General features: G+C 31.9%; 1 protein-coding gene across 5 annotated transcripts in view; it reads left to right on the plus strand.

Annotated features, from left to right (window-relative positions):
• Positions 1 to 22,061, plus strand: part of NECTIN3 (nectin cell adhesion molecule 3) — a 101,776-nt gene that overhangs the window by 24,066 nt on the left and 55,649 nt on the right. For all 5 annotated transcript variants that reach the window (XM_039856815.1, XM_039856816.1, XM_039856819.1 and 2 more), the window contains exons 2-5: positions 5,783 to 6,124; positions 13,216 to 13,512; positions 16,239 to 16,356; positions 20,554 to 20,705. In XM_039856815.1, coding sequence (XP_039712749.1) covers positions 5,783 to 6,124; positions 13,216 to 13,512; positions 16,239 to 16,356; positions 20,554 to 20,705 — 909 coding nt within the window. The remainder of the gene's footprint in view (positions 1 to 5,782; positions 6,125 to 13,215; positions 13,513 to 16,238; positions 16,357 to 20,553; positions 20,706 to 22,061) is intronic.

Genomic DNA, 22,061 nt, shown 5'->3' on the forward strand with positions numbered 1-22,061 from the left:
CCTTTTCAATCACTATACCTTTTATTTCCTTTTCTTATTAACTAGAACTTCCAGTATAAGTACAATAAAGGGGATATCCTTGCCTTGCTCTTCATCTTACTAGAAAAGCTTCCAGATTCTCATTATTAAGTATGATGTTAGCTGTAGGTTTTTTAAGTAGATGTTCTTTAACAAGTTGAAAAAGAGCTTGTCTATTCCTAGTTAGGTATTTCTTTTTATTGCTGAGTAGTATTCATTATATTGGTATACCGTTTTTTTTATTCACTCACCTGTTGATGGACATTTGAGTTGGTTTCAGTTTTGGCTATTACAAATAAAGCTGCTATAAACACTTGTGTACAAGTTTTTGTATAGACACATGCTTCCTTTTCTAATGAATAAAGACATAGTGAAATGGGTGGATAATATGGTACTCTTAAGTTTAATTTTATAATAAGAAACTGCCGAAGTGTCTTCCAATGTGGTTGTACAATTTTATAGTTCAACCAGCAATGTAGGAGAGTTTCAGTTCCTCCGCACTATCTCTCACACTTCAGTCTTTTTATTTTTAGCTACTCTAATGGATGTGTCCTGGTATATTTTTATGGTCTTGCTTTTCATTTCCCTCATGATGTTGAGCATCTTTTCATGTACTGTTTGGTGATGTGTCTGTTCAGATCTTTTGCTTATTTTTTATTGTTTTTTTTTTTTCTTTTTATGGAGTTTTGAGAGTTCTTTATATATTTTGAATTCAAGTTCTTTATCAGATATAAATAAGTCATTTATCAAATATGTTTTGTACAGATTTTTTTCTCCATTAAGAGGTTTATCTTGACTGTCTTTTGAAAGGCCGAAAATTTTAATTTTGATGAATCCATTGATTGTGCTTTTGGTAACATAACTAAGAAATATTTGCCAACTTAGGGTGACAAAACCTTAAATTTGCATTTCCATATGAATTTTAGAAACAGCTTGTCAATTTTTATAAAATATCTGATTGGATTTTGATTGGGATTGTGTTGAACCTCTAGATCAATTTAGAGAGAATTAAAATTTTAAGTTTTATTTTGAGTCTTAAACATATCTTTCCATTTATTTGGGTCTTTAATTTCTCTCAGCAAATTTTGTAGTTTTAACCGTACAGGTTTTTGTAGCTTTTGTCAAATTTATACTTATTTCATCTTTTTCTGTGTGTGATGCTATTCTAAACAGCAGTTTTAAATTTTTTCTCATTTTTTATTGCCAATACATAAAAATACAATTAATTTTTGTATATTAATCTTAGGTCTTACATAAGGACTGTTGCTACTGCCCTTTTTATAATAGCTTTTTCCAGATTCCATCAGATTTACTACACAGATGATTATGTTGTTCTGTGTATAAAGACAATTTTATTTTCTAATCTGGATGCCATTTTTTCTTGTCTGATTGTCCTGGCTAGAATGTTGGATAGAACTCGGGGAGACTGCCTGGCTATTTAGGTTTACTCCATGTTGAGGCCTTGGAATTCACTCCGGGTAGTAAGCTGAGGCCAATCATCAGGCTCACCTTGTGTGTTTACTGTCTCTCAGTTGCCTGTTGATCATTGTCTTGAAATGATTGTTTCAGGCAGGAGGGTAAATTCTGTTACTCCTCCTTGGCGAGAAGCAGAACTCTCTACGCTATTATAAATCTATTCCAATCAGGCTTATATCCTCACTACTTACTAAGACAGTTGCTAAATTTATTGGTTATTATGGGTCTTTCTCTTTTTTGACCTTTTAGCAGCATGTGGAGTAGCAGCATGATCAGTTTCTCTTTCTAGGTTCTTTGCTTATTGTGCAGGATACTTCTTGATACTCTTTCTTCCCTGGCTATTCTTTTGCCATCTTGCTTTTTGAATTGTACTCAATTTCCAAACCTTTTAATGTTTAAATGCACCATGGATGCTTGGTCTTTATGCTATTAATATTCTGTAAGTAGTTTCATTCAGTCTCATGATTTTATCTACCTTTTTGTATGTTAATTACTCTAAACTTATATCTGTGGTCCATCACTTTCTCTAGAACAGCATACTTTTATGTATACATTTTTATATGTGTATGTGAGTGTTTCTCCATGGTTTTAAGATTCTTTAGGGAAAAATCTTATTCAAAAGTGATTTTTAACTTTTGGGTTTAGTTTAAGATTGGAAATGTATTAGGTACTTCTGTTTGCAAGCAATTGAAACTAACTCTGGCTACTTAAAATACGAAAAAAGGAAATGTATCATCAGAAGCTTATGGAATCTCAGGGAGAGCCAAATTATAAATAATTGAAGGATAATATAAAGCCTTAGTCAAAGATTTAAGAGTTGAACCAAGAAAAAATTTACATCAAAATTTACTTTTGCAACTAGTAAAAATTACTCAGAATATTTTTTTAGAAAAAAATTAGAAAGTAAAAATCACTCATTACCTCCTAGATATTAAGGCAAAAAATGAAAAATAAAAACCTGATATTTACATTAATGTTTGTTTACTAGTAAAGTTATAAAATTGAACACATTAAAATAGCCATTTATAGGTTTGTTTGTGTCCCCCCCATCCCTTGTAAATATCTACTCAAGCTCTGTTCATTAGAGCTTAGTTTTTCTGGGCAAATCTATCAACCTTTTACTTGATATTTTTTCTATCTTTGCTGTTATACTAAGAGTGGCTTTCTCCATTTAAATGTAGAGTATTTTAAATGTTTTTGATTCAGTGGATCCATTTAGTTCTTTTTCCTATCTCTAAATACTTCCTTTAGTGATGATGGTCCCCTAGGCCATGGTTCTTATAGGTCGTAAGGATACATAATTAACACTATTCGTCTAAGATTATTCTGATATTTGCTATTACAGAACACTATATAGTGAGTGCCTTTAACAAGATATTTATTTTTCAGTGCTGGAAGCTGAGATATCCAAGATCAAGGTACAAGCAGACTAGAGAGGACATTAGGTTCTTAGAGAGGACCCTCTTCTTAACTTGTAGACAGTTACCTTATTTATCACTTTGTTCTCACATGGTCAAGCACATGTGCTCATCTCTCTTCCTTTTCTAATGCCTGCATGGGGGCCCCACCCTCATGACCTCATATAAATATAATTATTACACAAAAGCCCCACTTCCAGATACCATCACTTCAAAGGTTAGGGCTTCAACATCTAAAGTTTGGAGGGACACAATCAGTCTATAACATTTCCTTTATCCTATCTCTTTTCCACCTCTATCTGAGGTGTGAGGAGGATAATTCTGTTTATTTTTATTTTTAATTTGCTTTGTAAATTAATATTGTAATTCATTCTGTCATTGAAGAAGAGCACGAAGTAAAAACTAAAAATTTTTTCTTTAATCCTCAGGAATTCCATTCCCTAGAATAAGTAATAACGTTATCTGCCAGAATATACAAAAAGTTATTGTCAGTATGTGTACAGGTATATGTGACTAATTTTTTACATTTAGATCTTTAGTCCATCTGGGTATGTGAATGTGTGTGTTTAGTGTATAGTAGGGATCTGTTTCCAAATATTTAGCTCTTGTTTTTTTAGCATGTCTTGACTAATTCAGTATTTCTCCACTCATAGAAAATAATTAACTTCATTTTATACCATATGCCATTATATATATTGGTCCGATTGGTGTACTCTCAGTTGTTTTTAAGATATTAATAGTAAGCTTTTTATTATTTTTACTTTAATGCTTTTTCCTCTCTCCTACTGAGCCATCGTTGTTTTTGAAATACAGCTATTGTTCCTAGTCTGGATTCAAGAATTTTTATCAGGATTTTCACTGCAATTACATTGAATTTGTGTCTTAATATGGAGAGATTTGAGATCTATATTGTATTCAGTATTTTCATCCAGGAACATGATGTATCTTTTATTTATTCAAGTCAGTCTCTCATTTTTATAGGTTCTTTAGAACTTTATTCATAAGTGTTTTAAATATCAGTGTTTTGCAAGTATTAATTTTTTTGCAGTAAATTTGTAAAGGTTATTACAACATTGACTTTATATGTTGTATATATTGTGCATGCATGCTTTATAAGCTTTATTGGTTCTAATAGCTCTTTACCTGGCCTTCTTAGATTTAACTTTATTATTAAAAACCCTTTTTGCAGTTGTTAGATTTTTTTTTTTAATTAGATAATGAATGTTAAATTTTGTTAAATGCCTTTTTAGCATCACAGTCATATGAACTTTCAGTATGATGAGTAGTCTGAAAATATCCTTACATTCTTGGAGTATACTGTTTGGTCATTGTGTCTTTTTCTTTAAATACAGAGCTGGTTATTATAATATATGAAAATTTTAATTAATATTCATACATTTTTATTGTCTGTATTTTCTGGCTTAGTACCAGACTTATCATAGGTTGCTAAAATACATTAGTAATTATCTCCACTTGAAAGCGTGATGGAGCATGGTGGTAAAATTTTGGGGGCTTGATACTTTTGGGGGGCAGTGGTTTAAAAAGGAACCTTTTTCTTCCATAGCTGTTAAGTATAGTCACTGTGACTTGTCCTTTTTTTGTAATATCTTCAGTCATATCTTGGATGGTAGTTTTTGCACTATCTATACCTGCCTTATTTATTTATGCATTCATTTATTTATGGTTTCTTTCCTCTTGAAAGAGTTCATGGAAATAATATTGTGTAAAGTTTTTGTTTAGAGTCGTTGGAACATGTTTAAGCACATTTTTCTTTATTATCTTTTAAATGATACTCTTCTGCATTTTTGTATTAATTTAAAAATATTATTTAGATAAAACTAAACTTTAAAGGTATCATTTATACTTTTCATTGTTGAGTGCTTCTATTGATTTACTTCTTCGTTTGAGTATTTATTTTGTCAAGATACATATGTGAGTTATAAACTCTCCAAGGACTTATTCTTTATATTTTAATATACTTGTCAGTGAACAGCATCTTTCTTGACTTTAGTATTTGTGAATATTAGTCTTATTTCCCTTAAAATGATTTAGATTTGGTCCATTGCTTTTTAGGAATGATATTATTATTATTATAAGGGAGAAGTCTGATGTCATTTTATTTTAACTTTTGCTTGTGGCATTTTGTTTTCATCTATGAAATGGAAAAAATTGATTTCACATTTATGTGTGTTTTTTAAATTAATGTTTTCAAGTAGATGGTGTAACTTAAATGAAGTTTGTTGTTGTTTTTTTTAATAGAGATTTTTGATAGAGGGAACCTCCAAAAGAAGATACTTCAGTATTATCTTTGATTTAACAGATCCTATCTCTATATATTAGTTATCTATTACTGACTAACAAATACTTTAAAACTGAATAGCTTTAGAAAAATGAAAATTTATTATTTCTCAGTTTTTTGGGGTCAGGAATCTAGGCATGGCCCAGATGGGTTCTTTACTGCGGTCTGCGGTCTGCTTCATTCTCTCACAAGACCGCAGTCAAGGCATCCACTAGGGCTGGGATCTCATCTGAAGGCTTGACTGGGAAGGATTAGCTTTCAGACTTATTTTTGGCTCAATCTAGTGCTTTTTCCACCACAACACCTATTAATGGGTATTTACTTTATTTGAGAGTCACTCTTTAGGTTTTATAATCATCCCTGGGAACATTTAGCTCTTTTCAGTTCTTCCTTTTATTCAGTGGAGAGAGAGAGGAAGGGAGGGAGGGAGTTTGTGTGTGTGTGTACACATGTACTTACAGGAGGGGAAAAAGGGAAGCAGAGAGGGCAACAGGAAGGGAGGGAGATTAATGATATTTTAGAGTAACATTTTTCCATTTTGAGAGCTATACTTTTATTTCCCTACCCATAGGTGCCTTAGCTGGACCCATTATTGTGGAACCTCATGTCACAGCAGTATGGGGAAAGAATGTTTCGTTGAAGTGTTTAATTGAAGTAAATGAAACTATAACACAAATTTCATGGGAGAAGATACATGGCAAAAGTTCACAGACTGTTGCAGTTCATCATCCTCAATATGGATTCTCTGTTCAAGGGGAATATCAGGGAAGAGTCTTGTTTAAAAACTATTCACTTAATGATGCAACAATTACACTACACAACATAGGATTTTCTGATTCTGGAAAATACATATGCAAAGCTGTTACATTCCCACTTGGAAATGCTCAGTCTTCTACAACCGTGACTGTATTAGGTAAGTATGCTTGAATTATATATTTTGGTGGTAGTCATGAGGATTATAATAAAAGTATTTTCAAGAATCTAAATAATTGAAATTATATATAAGTTTAGTTTTAAAATAAAATAATTCAAATATGATTTTTCAAGTTCTGTTTTAAAAATATGATTCTAGGCTCTCTTAATTTAAACAAAATTTTGTCTGTATCTATCTACCTACCTACCTATCTATATAATGCTATGTAGTTCTTAGCTATGTTACTTTTATTCGTGAAAGATTTTTTTTAATTTATAATAATACTAAGTGCTGAGTTTCTTCGACATATTTATTTTCATTATTTTTTTCTCAAATTTTCAACTTGTAATTACTATCTTTAAATAGCTCTTCTGTTTTTTAAAGCGACTGTCTTAATGGAGCCATTGACACCTGTTTGTTTTTCAAATTGAATTTTATTTCTGCTGTTGTGGATTTGCATAGCTATTTGAATCTTGGACTTATTTTTCCTAATGAAAAATCTGCCTTTTTTTGTTTGAAAACTGTTAAAGTTTGTAGTGGAATTTAGAATGAGCTTATTAGCATTAAGGTAGCCACTTGCATGAAAGATAAACCAGTTTAGAAATTCTGGTGAGTACTTTTGAATGGTAAAATAAGGATCAAGGAATAATAGCACCCTTAGCTATTTCCACCCAAAATGGGACTCCTTTGATGGGGACAGTCTTTGCTCCAAATCGTCTTGTTTGCTTGTCAGGGACTTCATTAGGTCTCCAGATAGCTCCCCCTACTTAATCCTTTTTTTTTTTTTTTTCCACTTTTCTTCCAGCTGTTATTCCCTAATAAGCCTTTTACACTTCTCATTTGGTCTCAACATCTGCTTCCAGAGGACCAAACAAGTAGATAGCCCCTAGTATTTAATTTCAGAGTTTCTGGAATGTAGGAGGAAAGCAATTTTGTCCAAATTTGTTATATGTTTTTTTCATGTTGAGAGATACTATGTAAATAAAATTAGATATTTGAGGATTTTATATGTTTACTACACTGCCCTGAGAACTGTGGGGAAATATAACTTATGTTTAAGAAATTGATAATTTGAAAAATGTTTCGATTAGAAGGCATGGCAGAAATTACTGAAAAGTCAAGTGCAGGCCATCAGAGTAAAAAGGTCACAGAGAGTTTAGTGTCAAGAAAATAATTAATTTGTTTATGGAAGAGAGAGCTCATGGGAATAAGCTTTTTTTTGCTTTAAATTTTAGTAATTTCCCCTAAATTAATACAGTACTCAGTGGTTTAAAACTCAAGACTGTACAAGACAGTCATGATTTTACCCATGCCTACTACTTTACCTTCACCTATTTCATTTCTTGTTCTACTCCCCAAACCCAAATTTTATAATCGTAATAAACTTTTTGTAGTTCTGTTAATACCTATTTATGCTTTTACCTGTGTTTTAATGCCTGAATTGACTTATTTTTTGTCCTCTCTCTCTCTTCTTACATTCTTGCTATTTAATTACTATTCATCAAACCACGTCCTTTGGAAGCCATTCTTGAAAAATCTACCTACCCCCGCCCTCAAACACACATACACACTCAATTTTCTGGGTTTTTTTTTTTTTGCTCTTTTGTAGTTGTATCTTCAACATGCCTTCATTGTAGCAATTACCATACTACTTATTATTTGTTTTCTTTACTATCAGTGTATGGTGAGCTATAATTCTATACTTTAAAATTTAACATTATATCCCTAAAACCTATAAGAATTCCTGGTATATAGCAGTCATACACTAAATATTTAAATTAGGATATAGGAATGGATTGGTGAACTTAGTAGTTTTAAAATGTTTTGTAGAAAAAATAGTTGAGCCAGTTCTTGAGTGGTGGGTGGGTTTTGGATAGGCAAAAAGGGAAGAAGTATAAGGAGAGCGTGTGAGCCAACAGTGGGAGGCAGAAAACAATGTACATTAGGGCAGAATTTCTTCAACTTCAGCATTGTTGAAATTTGGGGCTGGAATATTTTGTTGTGTTACAGCAGTCCATTATAGACTGTTTAGCAGCATCCATGGCCCCTACTCAGAAGGTACTAGTAGCAGTCCCTTAGTTGTGACAGTTTAGAATGTCTCCAGATATTGCCACATGTCCTCTGGGAGAGGAGGAGAGAGATTACTCACTGTTGAGAAAACCCTCATTAGTGGAACCACTGAATTATTTGTTGATTGTTCAGAGAATTTACATAAAGTACAATAATTAAAGACTAGAAAGGTAGAGTAGGACCACATTTAAAGTTAGGATGGGGAATTTGAGCTTTATATTACTGGAAATGTGAACTGAATGTACAGTGTTGTACTTCTTCTCACCTTCCTTTTTCTCTTCAGACTCTTTCTATTTTTAAGGTATGGTTCATGAACCAGCAGCATTGATATCACTTGGGAGCTTGTTAGAAATACAGAATTTAAGACCCCTCTCAGACTTATTGAGTGATAAATCTACATTTTAGCAGGATCCCCAAGTGATTTATGTGCACAGGAAAGTTTTAGAAACACTGCTTTGACCATCTTTTCACCTTGCTTAGAAGGATGCCTAACTCATAGTAGACCTGATTTAGGTAGTAATGTGATGAAAGTTGTGATTTAGGATGATCAGTCTGGTGTTTTTGATGAAATGAAGAGCTACTGAAATTATAATGCCTCAGCTATGAGACCATGAAGGCTTGAAATTAATCTTCTAATTTCTGCCACTTGAGTGGAAGGAGCTATTATTACAAAGGAATAACTAGGAGGACTTTATGACTGACTGGATATAAGAAACAAGGGAGGTATGAACAATAACAGGTTTTGAACTTTAGTGATTGTGTAAATTACATACCATTAATTTAATAGGTAGTAGTGTTTATAAGATAAAAGTTTTTGAGGGAGATACAAAAAATAACTAAAGGCCTTGGACTAACTATTTATTAAGGCAGAGGTTGGAAGAAATAGAGATGAAGAGCACAAAGGTTTGAGAAAAACTTGGGCAAAGTAATATTGTTCATATCAAGAGAAGATAAAGTTTTACAGATTAGCAGCCTTTTTCCACAGTGAGAATTAAGCCCTATAGAAAATGATTTGAGTGGCCATTTTTCAGTTCTCCTAAGGATGGCACACAGCTGATATTATAAATGCATAGCTCACAATTTAATTCACTACTTACAATAAATACCTTAAAGTATTAGTATTTTTTTTTTTTTGGAATTTTGGAATTGATTGGAAGGAACCGTGCTGAAGTATCAAAATCTGCAAAGTTAGTCAAAGAGAATAGGCAATGAAAAGTACTGAGCTTGTTGGTTAGAGGATGACATTAGAGTTTCAGTGGAATGGTAGTAATGGAAACCAAATCAAGGGAATGTGATATTACAAAAAGTTATAGCAAAATTGAACAACAACTGTCCCATAGTAGGAATTGTTATACAATTGGGTACAACCACAATTGTTGTATAACAATTGTGGTTGAGAAATGTTGCTGCTTAAAAAAAATAAGCCACAGAATTGTAGACATGCCATGATTACATCTATCTAGAAATAGAAATAAAGAGAAAGAAATGGAAGAGTATTAGAGTACTGCAGTCATAGATAATTTTTGTTTTCTCAATTTTTAGTAATAATAATTTTGCAGTTGAGAAATAGACTTCTACTGGTGGGTATGATGGAGTAACCAGGACTAGATTTATCCTCTTTCTCTAGGAACAATAAATTCAGGCAAGTAAGGAACAGTTTTTAGTCATTGGACGATAGGCAGTGTAAGATTATGAACCCTGAAAGAAGGAAAACAAAGAAAATGAGTCTTATAAATGTTCCACCTTTCTCTTTCGGCAGTTTCCAGGCTACAGCTCAGTGACAAGGAATTAAAAGCAGAAGATGGTGGTCTCACTGAGTTGAGGAGACAGATTGAAAGTCAGGGAGGACAAGGTGATTAGAATCTGTGGAGGAGAATACTGGAAGAAAGGGAGCATGGAGAGTGGGGAGGAGGGAGGGAAGGAGGGGGAGGAAGAGAGAGGGAGAGAGGGAAGGAGTGAGAGAGGACAAGGACTATAGAGAACACTTTAGAGATACAGAGAAAGGCCCTTCTGAAATCTTTGCTTTAGTACTGATTGGTATATATGTGAGAGGAAACTTTTGAGGTGAGGGATAGAACCAAGAAAAAGCAGTAGATTTAACAATCCTGGCATTTACACAGGGCTGGGAACACTACTTGCCCCCCAGTCAGAGTATACAGGGCATTGGATAGCATCTTAAGAGGAAGCAACAACAAAACTGCTAGGGAACAGTACAGAGAAGTTAACTAAAATATTGTATTATATGAAAAAAGTAACTAGATAGCCAGTAAAATCTACAACCAGGAGATTGATTCCCTTCAGAAGTAGAAATAACATAATTCCAAATTGACTTTAAAATAAATTTTTAAGTTTCTCAAAGATAAAAGCTTCTATTTATGATGGCATACATCATTTACCTCTCCAACTGGGGGTGAAATATAAGAAAACACCATTGAAAACTTCAAAGAAATAACAACATGGTAAGAAATATAACAAGACCAAAATTTTTCTGAAGGTGAAAACAGAAGTAAGCCTAGCACTGAAAGCTGAAAACTGGATTCACTTTGAGGACATTTGACAGTTATGAAGAAACACCTGAGATGCTAAGCTAAGATTTTGAGAGCCTAGAGAAGTGAGACAAATGTCTAAATGCATTTCAGCTCAAGATGGGATGTCTAATAACCCTTTTTATATTCACATGGTACCCAAAGACTTACCTTTTCAGAATAATAGTAAACCAGAAGTAAACCAGGCTTCTTTATGGACTTCTAGTCCTGGTGTATATCACCTGAATAGTCTGAACTTAAATTAAGGAGATCCGGATAGGTTGATGTTTTCAGGAGCTTGGCAGGAGAAAACACAATTTTTTTCCGGAGGAAAGGTACTTTTATTTTATACCTCAAATTATTTCTACCTTTATTATTCAAAAACAGGCATATAGTCTGCTTGAATAACCAGGCATACAAGTAAAGACCTCATAAGCAGCAGTCAACACAAATGACAACAGAAGGACCCACAAAAATATAAGATGTTGTAATTATCAGACACACTGTTAAACAACAGTGCTTACCATTTGAAGAGATAAGTCACTCTACAAAATTTCTGCAGAGAATAAGAAGCTATATATATCATATAGTAATTGGCCTTGAAGTAAAGAAGTATTTCTTAGTATAAAAAAAGCAGTGAACTATAAAAGGGAAGTAAAAACTGATAAATGTTAGTGAATTTGAATTAGAAACTTCTGCTCGTTAGACACACCATAGGTTAAAAAAAAACAAGCCCTAATAGAAGATACTTGTAGTACAGTACACACAATCAAAAAAGGACTCTCCTCCCAAATTAATAATTTAAAAAAGGCTTTAATAGGCATTTTGCGGAAGAAATTCCAATGGCCCAAAAACGTATGAAAATATCCTTAATATCATTTGTAATCTGAGAAATGAAAAATAAAGTCAATGAAATGAAATGCCATTACATACCTACTAGATTGGTAGACATTGAGAAGTCTAATAGTATCAATTGTGAGTATATATGGACCGCGGGAATTCTAAGCTTGGAAATAAATTGTTGCTTTGGAAAGCTTTTTTCATTACCTGGTAAAATTTAAAATAAATATAGTAATAGCAATTCTACTATAAGATAAAAACTAGAGAAACTTTTGTACAAATGGGTCAAGTTACATGTATGAGAATATTTCTTGTAAAATTATACAAAACAGGAAACACCACCAATGTCCAATAATCAATAAATGGTACAGCAGTTAAAATTAACAATTTATATACTTGCATGTAAATCTAAATGATCTAAAAATAAGTTAATAAATGAATTGTAAAACAATAAATTAAGGCCAAATATTCCCACATAAGCAATTAGGAATACAAAGTTGAGTCATAGGAAAACCATACAAAATATATATATATTGATTCCGTTCATGTAAATTTCAGAAACAGGTGAAATTTGTGTTGTTTGTATTTGTTGGTCATAGAACTAACATGAAAAATAAATAAAACTTTATTTCCAAAGTTAGTATAATGGTTTCACACTTGGGCAGGCAAGCTATTAAGATCAAGAAGAGGCATATGAGGGACTTGGGAGTTGCTAATGTTTTTTATTAAGCTGTGTGGTGGGTATATGGATGTTTGCTATAAATTATTCATTATATGTTTCTTTTTGTTATTTTACAATAATGTGTCTTAAAAAAGAACTGCATAAGGAAAATAATAATATTCCTTAAAGTAAATTATAAAACAAAAATAGGTAGATACAGACCAAGAACAGATGACATTGAAAGAACCAAGTGGAAATCTTGGAAATGAAAAAATACCTTCGAGATTAAAAACTTAATGGATGCACAGAATAAACTATAGGCTTGAGCCAAAGAATTCGTGAAGTGAGTACTGAGGAATTTATACAGAAAGAAACAGATAAAATTTGCTGGAAAAATGTGAAGAGAGAGCTAGGATATATGGAAGGTAGATTGAAAGTATTTAAGATTAAGATTAGATTTCCATGCTGAGGAACTTTCTTATACCAGAAAAAGATGGGTGGCATGTACACTTCAATAAACATAACTTAATGATGTTACATTTAACAGTGTAGGTTCTCTACTGGTAACTTATTTTAAAATATATTTTCTTTAAATATTTTTGCTGTAAAATGAAGCATTAGATATTAAAACTATGTTTTTTTCCCTTTCAGAGTAATAATACCTTTAATCTCATAATGGAAATTATGATCAAATTCACAGGAATGTTTTGTAGATCCTAATTTTGGGAACTCATCTGTCCCTATAAAGAAATGTATATCTTTACCAGCAGAGCCATCTTTGTAGTGATTATATAAAATCTTGGCTGCTTATTTGTCTTGGCTCATGATCTCTTGTTCCAAGAATTCAAATTGATATTGGCATTACCTAAAAAGTGTGTGTATAGATTTTATATAGTTTTCTCTCAGTTTGTGAAATATAGCTAGATGTGGCTTAGGAGGATGTATATATATTTTTAATTGAAATGTAACTAATTTTTTAAAAAAAATTTAAACAGTTGAACCCACTGTGAGCCTGATAAAAGGACCAGATTCCTTAATTGATGGAGGAAATGAAACAGTAGCAGCCATTTGTATCGCAGCCACTGGAAAACCAGTTGCACATATTAACTGGGAAGGTGACCTTGGTGAAATGGAATCTACTACAACTTCTTTTCCAAATGAAACGGCAACAATTGTCAGCCAGTACAAGCTATTTCCAACCAGATTTGCTAGAGGAAGGCGAATCACTTGTGTTGTAAAACATCCAGCCTTGGAAAAGGACATCCGATATTCTTTCATATTAGACATACAGTGTAAGTAAATGGTAACATTTAATTTTTAAATATGTCATGCATTTTATTTTCATTTTCTTCCTTTGACACAATTCTGTATCAAACTGTTTTTAGTTTGAATATTTAGTATTCAGAAATTCTTACAACTTTTTCTTACATTTTCTCCCTTAATTTTAAAAAATATTTTCATGGAAATTTCATTTAACCAGAACATTTTTTTATCAATTTGTAAAGATGGACAATGATTTTAAAGTTGTTCTTAAACTTAAAATTATTTAACCCCATCCTTTTTAGACCTTAAAAATACTCTGGACTTAAGCGAATTGTGAAAATTTATACCTCAAAATGTGCAATACTTGGAGACAAACAATTCTCCCATCTAATTAATTTAGCTGTTATTCAGTTTTATTGATGCCACTCATGGTGTTTTTATTTTTTAGCAAGAATCTTTTACTTCTAGATGGATTTTAATTATTTTGGAAATCTGTAATGTTTTGATATTCAAATCCAGTTTTATTGATCATGTTGTAAGATTCTCATGTAGTTAAACAATATTTTAAAGATGTCATGGGATAATTGTAGATAAGGTTCAAATCTGGTCCATATTGTACTTTTATATTTTTGCTATGGGATACTCATTGTATGTATGTATGTGTGTATGTATTTTTCTCTTTAAAGTTTCTCAGTTTTTGATACATTCTTTGCATAGCATTTTAAAATTTGAGCAAGAGAAAAACTGATGGTGCAGATAGCATATAGCAAAAATAATGAAAATTAAGCAGATTAGAGATAAAATTAGGATAAGAGTTAGGTCCTGCTGTCATTTCTATTCATGCACAGATGATAAATCTAGATAGGTTTGTGAAGGAGATATTTTGATCTTTGGGGTTTTTTTTTTTCTTTTTGGTTTGACACATGGAATTTTAAATTACACAAAATCATTATACTTGGTGAAATGGTTTCTAAAGCTAATTCTAAGGATGTTTTTCCAACATTTATAGGAGTTTAAACTTGAGAAACTATCTTACGTGAATGTTATTACTATTGTATTCTTGAATACGAATACCTGCATTTCTCCTTCTTTGGAGAATCCAATTAACTTTTTTCTTTTCCTCATAAAATTCAGATCCCAATTGTAAGTATTATTAATATTTTCTTACATTTTTTCTTTCTGTGTCTAGTAATGACTGCAGTTTTCTTCAATTTATATTATGTATGTTATTTTTTTGTTTGCTTGAATGCAATCTAAAATATATAAACTACTTTCTTCTAATGTGAGACTTTATCATTTAGGTTTATTGGCGTGCTCCTAAAATGTTAAGAGTACTCATGACTTTTTTCTTTTTTTTAATTGGGAGTTATAAAACATGTAAACATAGTTTAAGAAGATAAAATCTTATACCCCAAATTTATATCTCAAAATTTGGAGGATGCCTGTTCCCTCCTCCTTTTAAAACAAACACACAGAAATCTGTACTGTTCTTCGAGCAATATTTTTTAGAACCAATTTTAAGTTACAAAAATGCCTAATTCTGGTTTGCATAAGAGGCAGGTATTTCTTTTTTAAAATTCTAAGGTAATTGTACCTGAGTAAAGGTTAATTTTTTCACTATCTTCTTTAAACCTTGCTTGATAGTAAGTCAGGCTTTCTTGGCAGAGTTAAAGAGTGACCTGGTCTCTCTCTAACTTACCATCTGGTCGTGTACTATTTATCTAGTTTACTATGTAGCTCACAGAAAGATGGGAAGCGGGGTCCCTATACCATGTATAAGGAATATTTTCTTAGGAAAGTCTTTCATGACCTCCTCAACCCCATCCTTAGTCCAAATTAGGCCCTTTCTCTTGTCTTCTCCCTTAGCATCCTATTCTTTTCCATAACAAGTTTTAGTTAAATATTTTTAAAATGTCATCTCTCCTATTACTATTAGAATATAAATTTTACAAATACAGAGTCCGTATGTATTCCGAATAGCTAAAATGCTTGTCGCTTATTAGGAGCTAAACAATATGGTGGATAAATGAATGATGAGTGTTGGATTTTATAGTTTGAAGGCATAAATTTATATTGCTGGTAGACAAGGATAATTGCTTACTTAACTAATCATATTGCACATACACTAAAAACCCTTTGGGAACACTGAATGGATACAAGTTCATGTTTTAGAATAGTCGAGGCCATAGATAATGTATTTAAGTTATAATTATAGTCTTAGAAAGTTTGTGTCACATCTCTACATGCCCATAGAATATTAATTACTTGCAGTATAGGGAATCTAATCCCTGTAATTGACTTGATATTTTTTGGGGGAAATTACCTTTCAGATTAAACATTTTGTTAAAAACAGGTTTATAGTGTGACTTGGTACTTAAATGTCATGTCTCATTATTGAATTAAGTCCCGAATGTATTTTCTTTGTTCATAGTATTCTACATATTTTATAATAGGACTCAAAGTTTGCTTTTGGTGATTATAGGCTTGTGAATATTCTTATATTCAGTGTTTATAATAACTAGAACTGTACATGCTTATAGTTGCCTAGTGTTTGGGTAGTCATTGTTTTTTATTCATTCTTTTAGTCAACTAATATTTATTGAGTACTGTTTTCCACATTTATTATGTATATTGAGAGAAGGAAAAATTATTTCTGATCTTCTAAAGTTTATTATGCTTATGCTTTATCATTGTATACCAACTGTATTTATCATTAACAAAAGATAATCTGTTCTGTCATGCATTTATTTTATAGATGCTCCTGAGGTTTCAGTAACAGGCTATGATGGAAATTGGTTTGTAGGAAGAAAAGGTGTTAATCTCAAGTGTAATGCTGATGCAAATCCACCACCCTTCAAATCCGTGTGGAGCAGGTAATAATGTTAGATACTTCTAAAGAGAAATTATTTGAAAGTGAAAAGTACTGTTAAATGCATAAAGTCGTTTTTATCAGTGTAATACATGATTACAGTAATATCTGAAAATTAAGTTAAATGAAGGGTTTCTAAATGTTCTCCTGTTCCATGGCTCTCCACCTGCCTACCCCCAGTTCTGTTCCTCAGAGGATACTTTAGGAAATTTTAGCAGTTCCTCCTGATAGTTACCATCATAGGTCTTACACTGCTGCTACTTGATTTACTAATTTTTAACACTATTTACTTCTTTTTTTTTTTTAAGATTTTTCTTTTTATTATTTTCAAGTATATAGTACTTGAAAGTTATATAGTTCATGAAACAATTCTCCTGATTACTCTATCTTCCCTCTCACTCTACACCTAGCCATTACATTACTGCCGACTGCATTCCCTATGCTGTAGTCCCCATCCTTGTGACCATCTGTCAGCTACTAATTTGTCTTTTTTAACCCTTCACTTTTTTAACCCTTTGCTGCCAGCCCCTGTACCTCCCTCCCCTCTGGCCATCACCAGATTGTCCTCGGTATTTGTTATTCTGTTTTCAATTAGTTCTTTTTGTTCCTTAGATTCTGCATATAAGTTAAATCATATGGTATTTATCTTTCTCTGTCTGACTTATTTCACTCACTATATCTATTTACTTCTTATTATGACATGAAAATTTAATTTTCTATCTACCCCTTCACATACAAATATACCCATATACATATTTCTACCCTTCATAGTCCCAATGAGATTAAGCTACTTTTAGTTAAACTCTGTAGTGATTGGTCGCCTCTCTATTTCAGGTACATTTTATTTATTGAAAGCTAAGTAGTATACCAGAATTCTGTTTTCTTTTGTCTGAAGCTATTTTCCCTGAGATTATTAATTGCTTTTTTTTCTTTATTTGTGTAGCTTACTATCTGAATATCCTTAATTCTCTTTCTCTATGAGATTTCAACTGTTACACTAAGGTTTTCATTCATATTTCTCAATATTTAAGCCCCCCCTTTCAATCTAGAGACTTGTAATTGTCAGCTGTGGATAATTTTTTTATATTTTTGGTCATTTCTCCTCTTTTTTTTGTTTGCTCTTACTGGAACTCATTTATTTAATTTATGAATGTACTTTCTTATTTTTCATATAATTTTTGTTGCTCTTTCTAGGAATTTGCTTGATTTTCCCATTGATTAAAAAAACTGGGGAGGGCATTTTTTTATTTTCTGGGGAGAATATTTTTATTTTCTAAGCTCATTTTCTTATTCTATTCATTTTCATAGCATCCTTTCTTATTTTATGGATATGGTGTCTTCTTGTTTTTTCATAGGGATGCTAGAGTTCTTTCCTCTGCAGAGACTTTATTTTTTCTATATACTATTTTTTTTCCTCCTAGTTCTCTTGTTTTATTTTTCGTCTTTCATTTTGTAGATATTTAATATTCTCAGTTGTTCAGTCATTTCACACTGATGCATTAAAATGCTGAGTGGAAACTCTCTATAGTCGAGATTACTCATTAGTAGAGTTCACGCACAGTGATCAGGTAGAGAGGTGGTTATTTCTGTGGAGAAGCTTCTGACGTCACCTGTAGAAGGATGAAAGTCTTTTTTTTCATGGCCATTCATTTTATTGAATTAACCTTCATTTTTTTGCCTAAAACATAAATGCCTGGTATCTGTACAGAGTTAGGAGGAATCTCTTGTTTTGTTTTTTTCAACTTTCAACTAATCTCCTTAATTCTAGCCCTTTGCCTCACTCCGGCCTTCTGCAGTGTAGTGAGTCGAGTTCTAAATCTGTCTTCGGTTCTTTGGATCATATTGGCTGCTTTCTCATCCATATGTCTCCTACAAGCACTTCTTCAGCCCAAGGCAGAGCTTTTCAACCATACACTGTTGATATTTAGGGCTGGATAAATCTTTATTTTCTTCCTTTCCTTTTCCTTTTCCTTTTCCTTTTCCTTTTCCTTTTCCTTTTCCTTTTGTGGGAGGCAGTTCTGTGAATTGTAGGATGTTTGGCAGCGTCCTTGACCTCGGATCTCTAGAGCCAGTAGCACCTCACCCACTCCTTCAACCTCCATGCCCCAACCCTGTTGTGACAGCCAAAAATGTCTTCAGTTATACTGCTATCCACAAATGTCTCCAGACATACTGGATGTCCCCTGGAGACAAAAATCACTTCTGATTGAGAAACACTGGCTTAAAGTATATACTGTTTTCTCCATCTGTTTTCTGTCTTCTAAAAGTTTGTTGAAACATTTTATCTGATGAATTCTACCTCCTATTCTCTTTCTCCTCATTGGTTTAAAAGGTTTTTTCTTTACTTTTGTTTTTGGTGGGAATTTGTGGAAGCAAGGAAACAGTCTATTTGGTCAATCTATTGTCTTTAAGTAAAGATACAGTTTTAAAAGTAAGGAAGGTCTTTTTCATTTACATTTTCCTAGAAGTGAGAAGCAGTCTTTGGTTAAGATGTGTGATAGGGTATTTCTAAAAGTCATACAATTTCGTGTTGTCATCCTAGTATGTCTCTACTTGGAGATGTCTTTTTTATTTTTGAGGAAGTCGTTTAACTTCTCTAATCTATGTTTCTTCATTGATAATTGTACTTTATAAAAGTTTTGTCAGGGTAGAGACAATGAATATAAATCATGTAACATGGGTGCAAGAGCATAGCATGTCATTTGTTGTGAGTTCAATGTGGAGTTCAATTTAGATTTTTCTGATGGTGGCTCATTTGAATAAATGCCTTTGAAAGATTATAAGATATATTTATACTTCTCAGAATAAAAGGGATTAGAATTTGGGGCCCGAAATAGAGTTGGTAAGATATATAGTTCATATTCATTCTTATCATCTTAGAAAAAGAGTTCACCTTTTGAAAGCTGATGCTCGTAAAAATGTTTTTTCCAAAGTCCTCTTACAACAGAGGTTGGGCGTTTTTGCTTTTGTTTTTAAACATTAGAATGTTACTTTTATCCTTCATTGCTAAATAATAGTACTGGCAGCAATAAAAGATTTTACTTGATTGTTCTTCCACCTACCACCCTTGAGATCACAGAATGAAATCAGTCCATCTACTCTCCAGTGTTGATTTGCTTCATTCCACCTTCTTATTTCCTTTGTAATTAGTTATTGGTCTCCTCTTGTGTACTAGGATCATTGAAAGAAAAGACCAAATCTTACCTCTGCATCTTAGCAGCATCAGCAGAGGAGAGTAGGGGTAAATAATGGGTGGCTGAGTGAAGGAGTGAATGAATTTTTTTGAAAAAATCTGCTTAATTCTAACTATATTAATTGAGTTGGGTTTACTTGAATTTTTTATCCTCTGAAAAATATAACTATGGTCTTGAAAAACAGTTTCAAAATAAAGACCTATTGGTGTTTTATTGTTTTTCATTTTTTTTACCTTAAGGTTAGAAAAATGAAGTATAATGTTATACTTAGTTTTGTTGCAGTGAATGGCTTTAGAGTTCTTAGAGTGGGTTTTATTCCCATTATGGTTTATAGTTATATATACCCTAGATAGGACTCTTAGCCAAATTAGTATAAGCACCGATTAAAAAGAGTTATTGATACCAAATGGGTGCCTTGGTTTTTATTGTCATAGATAGTCATTTTATGAGGAATTATTTTATAAGACCCTTCTTAGTGGTTTAGAAACTAACCATTTTTGGATGGAGCACAGTAAAATTTTGTTCTGCATTCAGTGATGCTCTTTATATATGTTACAAAAAAGTGTTAGAACATTATCATGTACTTGATGACTTCATTATGAATATTGTAGCTATATCATGAATAGATTCATAATTCACAGATAATTATTTTAATTCCTTTGATAATATGGGTATACCTTCAAATGTTTTTCTGATTTTCCAGTTTTCTGAATATAATTCTTTAAAATCACATAATTTATTTTCTCTCCTTCCTTCCCATTCTACAATGTTGGTCTGTCTACACTTATGCATTGATATTTTGAAAGAAAGGGTCTTCTTAATGGACTTTATTAATTCATCTTTATTAAAATGAAAATTCATAACATATGCTTTGATTTCATAGTGAATTACCCATAAGATGCTGGTTCTTTAATAGACATCTCAGAAGTTAATATCTTATTTATAACAACTATCAATGAATACAGACTCAAGATATTTAAAATAATTTTTTGCTTTTTAAAATCTAGGTTGGATGGACAGTGGCCTGATGGTTTATTGGCTTCAGACAATACTCTTCATTTTGTATATCCACTGACTTTCAATTATTCTGGTGTTTATGTCTGTAAAGTGACCAATTCCCTCGGTCAAAGAAGTGATCAAAAAGTCATCTACATTTCAGGTAAGTTACACTCAACTTAGAAAATGAATTACTTATTCCTATAATGACAGTCATAATAGTAGCACTATGATCGTAGTGGCAGTTTATACTTGTGAAGATATAGATTTCTTAGTATGAGGTTTTCCAAATAACCTAAAAGAGATATAATAAAGAAACCAACCATATCTGAAATACACTTTTTAAGTGACATTCCTTTACGTAAATAAATGTCAAAATGTCTATGCAACAAGTTTATATACATTTTAAGACCTATGAATATAGTTAATTTATTATAGTTAAATGGTATTATATTTATTCCTTTTATAGATAGTGTATGCCTCTCTAGGTTCTTTTGTCTTTACATCAAGAATAAACACTGTTTTTTGTTTGTTTGTTTTTGGTGGCTACTCTGCACATAAGTGTCTGATAAATAAAATAGGATATCAACTTTGATGACCTTGCTGGTTAAATAATATCACTCAATATGGTACTGTATCATATTGGGTTACTGAGAGGTGAAGTAGGAATGTTACTGAAAATCTAATGAAATATAATTTACGGTGTTTTTTTATTGTTAGTCCTTAAACTACTAAGAACTTACATTTTTCACATTCCATTTGTTTTACTGTGAAAGTTTTTGTTAATTTGACGGTATAAATTTGAGTATTCACAAAATATAGTTAGAGCTAAAAATTCATTGTTTCCTGGATGTGGCTATAAATAATAAATTATCAATGGAATTCTTATTTATAAAAAGTATGTAAAATATTTTGAGCATCTCCTTACTGACTATAAGAATGTAGCAATCTTCATGTCTAAATCATGGAAAATTAAATGCAGAAGGAAGAGAACTTTGAGAAATACAGGTTTGTATGGTCATTGTGTAATAGGTAGTTAAGAGTTTTATTTCTGTTCAAATCTAAAACTTAATCAAATAAAGATTATAGAGAAATTTTAAGCTTGCTTTTATGTTACACTCTCAGTTCTTATTTGATCACTCAACCTAAGAACAGTCCCCCATGTTATTTACCACAATTTGTAGTTGTATGCTCATTTATTTACGTATTATCTATTCTCACATTTAAGCAGTTTGTGTTTGCTTTATTTACCACTGTATAGTCAGAACTCAGTTAATGCCTGACATATAATAGACTCAGGTTTTTTTGCATGAATCTCATAAGAAGCTTAGACGTATGTACATCCCTAGCCATCTTTTTCTGCCAGCAGCGGTACTTTAGTGGAAATCTGAATGAGATTAAGTATTAGTATATTAACTACCTTTCTTCTCAAGAGGCTTTTTATTTAAAAAAAAACAACAACTTAAAGCCACAGGAAATACATATTTATTTATTTATATTTCTTTCTTTCTTTTTTTTT

The sequence above is a fragment of the Pteropus medius genome, unplaced genomic scaffold (genome assembly GCF_902729225.1).
Source record: "Pteropus medius unplaced genomic scaffold, Ma_sr-lr_union100, whole genome shotgun sequence".
NCBI classification, from domain to species: Eukaryota; Metazoa; Chordata; class Mammalia; order Chiroptera; family Pteropodidae; genus Pteropus; species Pteropus medius.